General features: G+C 41.7%; 1 protein-coding gene across 1 annotated transcript; it reads right to left on the reverse strand.

Annotated features, from left to right (window-relative positions):
- Nucleotides 1–10,740: 10,740 nt before the first annotated feature.
- On the reverse strand, nucleotides 10,741–11,760 carry LOC139754001 (uncharacterized). Its single transcript, XM_071670953.1, has one exon. It carries the CDS (start codon nucleotides 11,747–11,749, stop codon nucleotides 10,805–10,807), a length of 945 nt encoding a protein of 314 aa, XP_071527054.1. The 5' UTR covers nucleotides 11,750–11,760; the 3' UTR covers nucleotides 10,741–10,804.
- Between the last annotated feature and the right edge of the window lie 681 nt (nucleotides 11,761–12,441).

Here is a 12,441-nt window from a genome sequence, read left to right on the forward strand (position 1 = left end):
AAGGAGAAAATTCCTAGAAGAGGAATTTTCTCACGTTAAGAGCGGGATAAACAATCAGCTAACACATTATGTGCGCCAGCAATATGGTGAATATCTAAATTATACTCTTGAAGGAACAAGGCCCACCTAGTTAACCTTTGATTCTTATCTCGGAACTTATTAACATATTTCAATGGGTGGTGATCAGTATACACCTTGATGACATTGCCTGAAGGACACAAGTAAACATGAAAATGATGCAATGCTAATATTAAAGACAAAAGTTCCTTCTCAATGGTAGAATAATTCCTTTGGGCTTGATTGAATTTCTTACTAAAATAACTTACAGGGTGCTCAACATGGTTCTCGTCCTCCTGCAAGAGGACAGCACCGGCTCCCACATTGCTGGCGTCAACAGCTAACTTGAAAGGCAGATCAAAATCAGGGGCCAGCAAAATAGGACTATTACAAAGTATGGATTTTAATTGATGAAAGGCTATGTCACACTGCTCATTCCAAACATATTTAACATCTTTCTTCAATAAATCTGTCAGAGGGGTTGCGACTGTTGCAAAATTTACAATGAACATCCTATAGTACCCAACCATACCCATAAAACGTCTCAGTTCTCTTCGAGATCGGGGGGCACTCATCTGGGATAAAGACTGGACCTTTGCAGTCGGTGGGGCTAGCTCACCTTGGCCGATCACATAACCCAAATATTGCACCTTGGCCTTCACAAACTCGCATTTGTTCCAATTGAGAACAAGGTTAGCTTTATTCAAGGCCGTCAGAACGTTGTCAAGTCTCTGTAGATGTTCGTCCCAACTCTGACTGTATATCACAATATCATCCAGGTAGACGACACAACCAGGCAGGTCTCTGATGAGGATGTCCATAAGTCGTTGAAATGTAGCAGGGGCATTCTTCATGCCAAAAGGCATCACTTTACATTTATAAGTTTGTCCTAGCACTACAAAGGTGCTGATATCCTGTGCTCTCTCCGTCAGTCTAATCTGCCAGTACCCTTTTCTGAGGTCTAGTTTTGACAGGAAGCGAGCATTGCCGACGCGATCTATGCAGTCTTCCACTCGCGGCAGGGGGTAACTGTCCGTTCATTAACCCGGCGGTAGTCAATACAGAACCGATGGGTCCCATCGGACTTGGATACGAGAGTAACAGGGGAGCTCCACTCTGACTGACATGGCTCAATCAGGTCGTGCTCAAGCATATAGTTCACCTCAGTGTGAAGGATGGTCTCTCGTTGTGGGCTCACTCGGTACGGAGCCAATTTAACCGGTCGGGCTGCTTCCACGTCCACATCATGGGTTGCGAGCAAGGTCTGTCCCGGTGTGTTTCGAAAAACCTCCGGGTGTTTTGACAACAAGGCGGACATTTGCACACGTTGATCTTCCGATAGATGCGAAAGTTTGGTCTCCCACTTCCCGTTCGCGCCTCCGTCCGGTTCCCAGGCTTCCGAGGCACTCGCAGCTACGTCGTCGACTTCGTCACACACGGCTACCGCTGGACGTTGGATGATGCAGACTGGCACCTTCGGTTCCAAGGGGGGAGGATCACGACTGAAATATGGCTTAAGCATGTTGACGTGGCATAATCTCCGACCTCTGCGCCTATCGGGGGTAGAGACAAGGTAATTTGAGTCTCCTACACTCCGGATAATGGTGTAGGGGCCCTGAAACCGGGCAGCCAAGGGTTGACCTGGCTGCGGTAGTAGAAGCAACACCTCGTCGCCCGCCTCAAACCTTCTCAAACGAGATCGTTTGTCATACCATCTCTTCATTCTTTCTTGGGTCTCTGTTAAATTCTGCCGAGCGGTTTCCCAGCACCTTTGTAGTTTCTCCTTGAACTCGCTGACAGAGTCCAACAGGCCGACACTCTCATTCGAGTTGAGCCACACGTCTTTCAGTAACTTAAGAGGCCCTCGGACCTCGTGGGCAAACATCAACTCAAAGGGGGAGAAACCTAGAGATTCATTAGGCACTTCTCTCGTGGCGAAGAGAAGAAATGGGAGTCCCTTATCCCAGTCCTTAGTGTTGTCAGCACAATACTTCTTTATCATGGACTTCAGGGTGGAATGGTAACGTTCCAGTGCTCCCTGGCTCTGAGGGTGGTAAGCAGTGGAGGTAATCTTACCGATACCCAGCTCCCTCAGGGTTTGTCGAAAAGTCCTGGACATGAAATTGGATCCCCGATCAGATTGCACCTCTTTGGGAAGTCCAAATTTTGTGAAGAAGTTAAGCAGCTCCCGGACAACAGTCTTGGCATTCATGCTTCTCAACGGTATTGCTTCGGGATATCTCGTGGCCATATCAATAATACTTAAAATGTAACAGTGGCCAGAGGAGGTTCTTGGCAACGGGCCCACAATGTCAACTATGACTCGGTCAAACGGAGCTTCAAATGGGGGAATAGGAACTAAGGGGGCAGCCTTAAGCTTCTGATTAGGCTTTCCCATCACTTGACATGTATGACACGTCTTCACGTACTGAACGACATCCCGGCGGACACCAGGCCAATATACATTCCGCCACACTCGGTCCAGGGTCTTCCTCACCCCTAAATGACCGGCGAAATTTGAGTCATGCGCCAGCTTCAAAATCTCCCTCCTGTAGGGACGCGGCACTAAAACCTGGTGAACTGCCTGCCACTCCTCGTCTTCCCCATTACATGACACTGGACACCACCTCCTCATTAACAACCCATCCCGGAGGTAATAACCGTCAGCCGATGCCTCAGCCGACTCAAACAATTCCTTGAATTCGGGTTCGGCTCTCTGTAATCTCTTCAGATTCTGACTAGACAAATCATCAGTTTCATCCGTCGACGCGGGGTCAGTGCCTAGCTCAGCAAAGAAGGTATCAGCGAGCTCCACCTCACTCGGCTCACTCTCGGGCAGTGACTGTAGTTTTCCCGCCTCACGCTCTGTCTCCTGGGGCTTGCAACTTGCTTTCTTAGCAGACATGGACCGGGTAACTGCGCATACGGGAAATAGGTCCGGTACCTGCTCCTCAAGCTGCACTGCCTCCGTGGACTCCACCGGGCCCGTAGGCAACACCGGCATTGGGTTCATCTTCCCACCCGCTAGGTCATTTCCTAACACAAAGTCCACACCTGAGACAGGCAACCTATCTACAACCCCTATGAGAGCATGGCCCGTGAAGAGATCTGTTTCTACCCTCACATCGACTAGTGGAGCTTCCTCGGAACCCGACAGTCCATCTAGCAAGACTCGGTCTCCAAACTCTCCTCGCGGCACCAAGCCATCCAACATCAAGGACTGCAGAGAACCAGAATCCCGCAATACGGTTACTTTTCGTCGTACACCACATCTACTAACATAACCCTCAGACAGGAACGCATTGTAGTTCCCACAGAACGGATCCTTAACTACACTCTCGCAACCCCTCTTTTCCTTAAGAGCAGGGACAGCCTCACCTACTTTACTAAGTGGCCCTAAAGTTGAGACGAGATTTACCGGTCTACTCACGGTAGAAACCCTAAATTCCTTCTCTCGAGCCCAGCAATCCTTCACCTGGTGCCCAGCCTTGCCACAGTGAGAGCAAAACTTTACTTTCTGGGAGTATTTCCCCTGATTTTCATGAGTTACCGGCAAGGTAGCAGATTCAGGTGAGATTACATAATCATTGGTCCTCCCTCTGCCGTCGTAGCCCTTTGAACGCCTGCCCGCGTCAAGTTTGACATCTAACATGTACTCATCTGCTAGTTTCCCAGCCTCCTCAAAATCCTTTGCTGATTTAGTTATTACGTACTGCCGTACATCACGGGGTAGACCGTCCTTACATTCCTCGAACACAAATAGTTTCAGGACCGATTCAGCATCGATATAAGCTCCCGCGGAGCGTGCCCACTGCGCGCCTAAGTTGTACTTCTCACAAAAGTGATCTAGGTAGGTTTGATCAGGGCGCTTATGCTTACTTCGAAATCTGAGTCGGTGTGCTTCCGGACTTAACTGATAAGAATTTATCACTGCCTGCTTAACGACCTCATAATCACCACACTGGTCATCGTTCAACGCGGTGTATGTGGATTCAGCTTTGCCAAAAAGAAGGGGCCGCAAAACTGTCACCCAGGCTGACTTCGGCCAAGAGCAGTCACGGGCAGTCTGTTCAAATTTAAGGAAAAAGGAAGCCACATTATCTTCATCGAACTTAGGTACGAGATGTAAGTCTCCCAACCGAGACGACACTGGTCCTGATGGTGAAGCGTTAAGTCTAAGTTGTTCACGTTCGAGGGCTAACCTAGCTTGTTCAGTCTGCTACTTCTGTACTTGCACTTGTGCTTGTGCATTGACCTTAGCTATCTCTAGCTGAATTCTCCAGTACTCGGGATCAACATTATCATCACTAGGGATATGGGGAGGAATCGAGGCTTCGGCCGACGTCACTGATGGAGCAGTATTATCGACACTAATTTCAACCTCAGGCGCAGCATCTACTATCTGTTCACTAGCAAAATGATTTATGACTAAGGTCTCCAACTGTACTTTACTAGCTTTCCGGTCATAATTCAATTTTAACCTATTTGCAATAAGCATCAACTCATGCTTTGTTAAAGACTTGATGTCCTCGTGAGAGGGCTCAGATCGACAGAACTGGTCAACGTCAGCGTCGCTGGTCAACGACATGATTAACGAAAGGAAAGAGATTCCGTTAAGGCAAGAAATATCCTGGCAAGGTCGCCAATTTATATGTTACAAATTCAACACTTATTCAGGCAAGGTCGCAAGTAACATGTTACAAATACTACTGTTCCTTGTCTTGCAAGGACGTTATAGATTTGTCAAGTTGCACAACTCAGGATAACATTACACTGATAATTATAACGGGCTTACAGCACAACACTTGGGTAATGGGCTTATAACACAGCAGGGCTTACAGGCTTACAACACAGCAGGACTTACAGGCTTACAACACAGCAGGACTTACAGCAGGGGACACCACCCACCTCGCTGGGCTTCAGAGAAAGGAATCAAGTCTCAGCGGGTGTTGTGGGTACCAGAAGACAAGTGTTCGCCCTTGCTGCTATAAACCTTACATTTCGATTGGCTATAGAAATATAGGGGAAGTTCTCATTGGTTGGAGGGTCCCAGAGTCTCGGCGTAGTTACACTCTCGTAAAATGCTGGGTGGACAGAAACTCCGAGCCAGCCTCAAGCATCACTCCTCGCCCTGATAAGAAATAGATACAAACACACAAGTCTTCGTAACAATATATATATATATATATATATATATATATATATATATATATATATATATATATATATATATATATATATATATATATATATATATATATATATATATATATATATATTTATATATATATATATATATATATATATATATATATATATATATATATATATATATATATATATATATATATATATATATATATATATATATATATATATATATATATATTTACATATATTTATATATATATATATATATATATATATATATATATATATATATATATATATATATATATATATATATATATATATATATATATATATATATATATATATATATATATATATATATATATATATATACATCGGAAAGGATCACAATTTCTTGCGTCATCAAGAATATTCCTAGCCGTCTACAGGGAGATGAAGAACGATTATTTCCCAAGTGCACTTTCGCGTAATAATCACATCATCAAGGGAAAACACAAGAGAGAAATATAACATTCAGTTCCTATATAACGAAGAGAAGTAGCTAAGATGCCATTTGGTAAACATGCAATTGTCCAAGGCAGACAACGATCTTATCAGAAACTTATCATTTTACAAATTTTATCAAGGAAAAAGGTTTTTCTTCTGTATAGACTATCACTAACATTAAGATTATAATTCTTTGTGTATTTGATAATAGAAGATTCAATGATATTTCTTGGGGTAACTCAGTTAGAGTTGATAACTGAGATGGCATTAATCCCGTCAATATAATGATCATAGTCTTTAACGTGATTAAATAAGGCATTTGATTCTTGTCCCGTTCTTATACCATATTTATTTTCCTTAATTCTAACAGAAAGATCATAACCATTCCCCCCAACAAAAAACTTATCACATTTTCTACATGGTTCTTTATAGATGCACCCAGGAGAATTTTCTGATGAATTCCTGATTAAGATATTCTCTATAGTATTATTGTTGCTAAAGGCAACATTTACATTAAAGGATTTAAGAAACACAGGAAGTAAAGTATAATTATTATCAAAAGGGAGAACTAAAAGATTCTTGGTGTCAGTGGGAGGTTTGGGATCAACTCTATAAAATGATTTCTTGCTAACTTAAGGGAATTATCAATGAAAGATCTAGGGTACTTAAATTTAGATCCAATAGAATATATCTTCTTAAACTCATCATCAATATACTCTGGACTGTAAATACTTAATGCCCTAAGGAACATAGATTGAAATTATGATGCTTTAACTCTGTCATGTTGAGATATATGAGCATATATTGGTATACATTTAACTCTGTGTTGTTGAATATATGAGCATACACTGGTAGTTTTTCTTTATATGCTAAACTTAGACTTGTTCCTTTGCCTATGGATCATGGAAACTAAAAATGGTAACATACCATTATATTCATTTTCTACAGTAAATCTGATGGAAGGTGCTATATTGTTAAGTAAGGGGAGAAATATTTGTAAATTTTCCTTTGTTGGCCACACACAAAGAACTTCATGTATATATTCAAATCAAATTTCATTAGAAGGTAGGATATCCTTTAGTAAATTTGTTTTAAAATATTCCAGATAAGATCACTCAGTACAGGTGAAAGAGGGTTACCTATTGCCATACCAAATTTTTGAGGATAATAATTTCCATTGAATTGAAATACACAGTAGTGCAAATGACTGGGAGAGTTTACCACAAAACTTTCCATGGTTTACCCCAGACGCCTCTCATGCCCTGGTTCAATCCATTGAAAGCTCGTCGACCTCAGTATACCACATCGTTCCAATTCAATCTATTCCTCACACGCCTATAACCCTCCTGTATGTTCAGGCTCCGATCGCTCAAAATCTTTTTCATTCCACCCTTCCACCTTCAATTTGGCCTCCCTCTTCCCGTTCCCTCCAACTCTGACGCATATATCCTCTTTGTCAATCTTTCCTCACTCATTCTCTCTATGTGGCCAAACCATTTCAATACACCTCTTCTGCTCTCTGAACCACACTCCTATTATCACTACACATCTCTCTTGCCCTTTCATTGCTTATTCGATCAAACCACCTCACATCACATATTGTCCTGAAACATCTCATTTCTAACAAATCCACCCTCCTCCGTACAACCCTATTCATAACCCACGCCTCGCAACCATAAAATATTGTTGGAACCATTATCCTTTTAAACATACCCATTTTTGCTCTCCGAGATAACCACGATGATATAAAACCTCGAGTGCCCTTTTATGTAATGGTCGCATCGTCAGAGTAGTTACAACAATTAAACGGACCTCTTAGAACAGCCTTTTTTATTCACAAAGAAGAGGTGGCATAACACACACCCGAAAGTACTGGACGTTAGTGGAGTTGATCTGCCATATCATGGTGGCTGAGTTGTCGTCCAGGAGATCACGCATGGATTGGTACGGCTGCCTCACATACCTCACAGCCAAGACAGACATAAGGTTGCCAGCGTAGCTTCTCACAAGCACCAATGACGTGATCATCCAGCCTCCCAGCACCAGCCTCTTCCACCACTGGCATGATGACACTGAATTATCTGTGTGGAGGTAGCGACATCACTGTAGATTAAGATGGAATAACACTTCCTTTTGAATTATGAAGAGGATAATATTTGATGATGGAAATGATGATCTACAAATATATTCATCTCAGCTGCTTTCGGCAACGTTTTCTTCAGGAGACCGAAGAAGACTTTGGCGAAGCTACTTGGTAAGAATGAATTCTCTTCTTTTGATTTTAGGTTTCATGCTACATTGGTTTTCAAATTATAAATTTGCATATAATTGAATTGGATTAATCATAAATGTAAAGGCCATGCATACAGTAAAATCCTGTTTGATTCTAAGATATTCATGGAAATCCTAAATGTGTTCTGCAGATTCTAACCGTTGGGAACGGTAACGTCCTTAATGAAACTGGCAATCCATAAGCTTAAATCCCCAGTACTAACATTCATGAACATTACTCGAATAGAAATTTCACAATTATGGAGGATAATGGCCGAGATGTAGTCCTCCCGCCAAAAACGTATAAGGGCCTGTTCGAGGGTAACATATATCTATCTATCTATCTATCTATCTATCTGTCTATATATATATATATATATATATATATATATATATATATATATATATATATATATATATATATATATATATATATATATATATATATATATATATATATATATATATATGGGGAGGTGATAACAAGTAGTGGTGATGTGAGAAGGAGATGGAGTGAGTATTTTGAAGGTTTGTTGAATGTGTTTGATGATAGAGTGGCAGATATAGGGTGTTTTGGTCGAGGTGGTGTGCAAAGTGAGAGGGTTAGGGAAAATGATTTGGTAATCAGAGAAGAGGTAGTAAAAGCTTTGCGAAAGATGAAAGCCGGCAAGGCAGCAGGTTTGGATGGTATTGCAGTGGAATTTATTAAAAAAGGGGGTGACTGTGTTGTTGACTGGTTGGTAAGGTTATTTAATGTATGTATGACTCACGGTGAGGTGCCTGAGGATTGGCGGAATGCGTGCATAGTGCCATTGTACAAAGGCAAAGGGGATAAGAGTGAGTGCTCAAATTACAGAGGTATAAGTTTGTTGAGTATTCCTGGTAAATTATATGGGAGGGTATTGATTGAGAGGGTGAAGGCATGTACAGAGCTTCAGATTGGGGAAGAGCAGTGTGGTTTCAGAAGTGGTAGAGGATGTGTGGATCAGGTGTTTGCTTTGAAGAATGTATGTGAGAAATACTTAGAAAAGCAAATGGATTTGTATGTAGCATTTATGGATCTGGAGAAGGCATATGATAGAGTTGATAGAGATGCTCTGTGGAAGGTATTAAGAATATATGGTGTGGGAGGCAAGTTGTTAGAAGCAGTGAAAAGTTTTTATCGAGGATGTAAGGCATGTATACGTGTAGGAAGAGAGGAAAGTGATTGGTTCTCAGTGAATGTAGGTTTGCGGCAGGGGTGTGTGATGTCTCCATGGTTGTTTAATTTGTTTATGGATGGGGTTGTTAGGGAGGTGAATGCAAGAGTTTTGGAAAGAGGGGCAAGTATGAAGTCTGTTGGGGATGAGAGAGCTTGGGAAGTGAGTCAGTTGTTGTTCGCTGATGATACAGCGCTGGTGGCTGATTCATGTGAGAAACTGCAGAAGCTGGTGACTGAGCTTGGTAAAGTGTGTGAAAGAAGAAAGTTAAGAGTAAATGTGAATAAGAGCAAGGTTATTAGGTACAGTAGGGTTGAGGGTCAATTCAATTGGGAGGTGAGTTTGAATGGAGAAAAACTGGAGGAAGTGAAGTGTTTTAGATATCTGGGAGTGGATCTGGCAGCGGATGGAACCATGGAAGCGGAAGTGGATCATAGGGTGGGGGAGGGGGCGAAAATTCTGGGAGCCTTGAAGAATGTGTGGAAGTCGAGAACATTATCTCGGAAAGCAAAAATGGGTATGTTTGAAGGAATAGTGGTTCCAACAATTTTGTATGGTTGCGAGGCGTGGGCTATGGATAGAGTTGTGCGCAGGAGGATGGATGTGCTGGAAATGAGATGTTTGAGGACAATGTGTGGTGTGAGGTGGTTTGATCGAGTAATTAACGTAAGGGTAAGAGAGATGTGTGGAAATAAAAAGAGCGTGGTTGAGAGAGCAGAAGAGGGTGTTTTGAAATGGTTTGGGCACATGGAGAGAATGAGTGAGGAAAGATTGACCAAGAGGATATATGTGTCGGAGGTGGAGGGAACGAGGAGAAGAGGGAGACCAAATTGGAGGTGGAAAGATGGAGTGAAAAAGATTTTGTGTGATCGGGGCCTGAACATGCAGGAGGGTGAAAGGAGGGCAAGGAATAGAGTGAATTGGAGCGATGTGGTATACCGGGGTTGACGTGATGTCAGTGGATTGAATCGGAGCATGTGAACCGTCTGGGGTAAACCATGGAAAGCTGTGTAGGTATGTATATTTTGCGTGTGTGGACGTATGTATATACATGTGTATGGAGGTGGGTTGGGCCATTTCTTTTGTCTGTTTCCTTGCGCTACCTCGCAAACGCGGGAGACAGCGACAAAGCAAAAAAAAAAAATAATAATAATATATATATATATATATATATATATATATATATATATATATATATATATATATATATATATATATATATATATATATATATATATATATATATAATATATATATATATATATACATATATATATTTTCTTTCAAACTGCCATTTTCCGTGTTAGCGAGGTAGCGTTAAGAACACAGGACTGGCCTTTGTGGAATAACCTCACCTGGCCCCCTCTGTTCCTTTTTTTGGAAAATTAAAAAAAAAGAGAGGAGAGGATTTCCAGCCTCCCGCTCCCTCTCCTTTTAGTCGCCTTCTACGACAGGAAGGGAATACGTGGGAAGTATTCTTAATCCCCTATCCCCAGGGATGATAATTTACAAATATAAAGATAAATTTCAGTTGACAGCTTGGTCTCTTACAATATAAGTGCACTTCACTGACCCTACTTTAATCATCTTGTATTTCACTGAATTTTGTGGGTTTAAAAGTTACTGAATACACCAAATTACATGTCACATCCAATTATATAATCACCTATCTGATATATATATGATAAAATTTTCTTATTACGAAACACTTTTATCTTTTTCTTACTTGATGCTGTTATGCGTGGAAAATCACTTTGCCTTCTATTTTGTCGAGACCATACAGCACACTCTTTTCCTTGGGAGACAGTGTGTGATAATACTGGTAACCCACCAATGTTACTCGTGGAACCGTTTGTATATTCCAACTTACTTACACGACTGGTTTCGGATGTAAAACTTACATCGCTATTGACTGACACAGTGAAATTCTGATTTTGCAAAATGGAATCAGGATGTGATGCACACTGCAATAACCCACCGCCTGCTTCTGATGATCCAGCACGTTCTTTTCCCCCAGGATTTAATAAATCAGGAGATACGTTTTTCAGTTCTGGTCTCAAGTGAGCTAAATACCTGCCGGCTGCTGGATTCAAAACTTTATTCTTTCTTTTCTTAGGGGGATGAAAGGATGATGCATCCTGGATATATCTAGTTAAGGCAGCTACAGTCCTTCTCCTGTCATGTAGTTTCTCCCTTGTCTCCTCCACCGTTTCCAGTTCCGGAGCATAACACACATGCAGCACGCCACCATAAAATGTCTTCCCGTCCAGCTGAGTCTTAGCAAACCTGGCACGACGTATCTTATGGTACTTCAGTAAATACACCTCAGTGTATTCTTCACGAGGATATTCTGGCAACAACTGCAGATATTCGATATCTCCATACTTGAGACATAACCTCTGCAATTCACTCATGATTTTGATGGCTGGAACCCCATTAATGATTATGTATTTGGACTCGTCATTCACAGTGTAGACCTTCACGGCAGAAAGCCTCCTTCCCTGACGATACTTAGCTCTGCTCACACACTCCTTCTGCCGCTCGTGATGTCGCAGTTTTTCTACTTTAATGTTAGATACCATCTTCCCTTTTCCTCCCTCGGTTTTAAGCCAACTTGGCAAATACCATTACGATACATAGTCTTTACATTTTATTTTATATCCTATTTTTCCTAAAATCTTCGTATGACGACCTTAAGACAGTAAAACGGAGCGAACTATTCAAGCAGGCCCAGGGTGGGTTATATACACACACACACACACACACACACACACACATATATATATATATATATATATATATATATATATATATATATATATATATATATATATATATATATATATTATTATTATTACTATCGGTATCATCAGTGACAAGCCGTGCATCACAAAATTCCACACCCTTCCTTCCTTCACCTTAGGCAACCACACCAAAGACTCAGACACATTACTACTGCCTTGCTTGCCTGCACCACTTGACTACTACAGCCCTGCCTGCACGCGTGTATGCATGTCATACGACAGCATCAGCAGCAGCACAGAAAAAGAAGTAGCAGAAACACAGTACAGGGGCAACACAGGGATGTGCCAACAATGGGTGGCGGGTTAGGAGGAGGAAGAAGAAGAAGAACTTTGCTGTGATGATGCAGAGGGCTTGGACACAAAATCAACAACACCAAAAGTAAGTCCAACACCACCATCACAACCTCCTTCACCTCGTCCAGTCCTGCGCCGGAACCCAGGCCCGCTCCCTGCACAGGCCCGATAGTGAG

The sequence above is a fragment of the Panulirus ornatus genome, chromosome 16 (genome assembly GCF_036320965.1).
Source record: "Panulirus ornatus isolate Po-2019 chromosome 16, ASM3632096v1, whole genome shotgun sequence".
Classification (NCBI taxonomy): Eukaryota; Metazoa; Arthropoda; class Malacostraca; order Decapoda; family Palinuridae; genus Panulirus; species Panulirus ornatus.

Excerpts from the sequence above, each read along its gene's own strand:
- LOC139754001 (XM_071670953.1), bottom strand. The coding sequence starts at position 11,749 with ATGGTATCTAACATTAAAGTAGAAAAACTGCGACATCACGAGCGGCAG.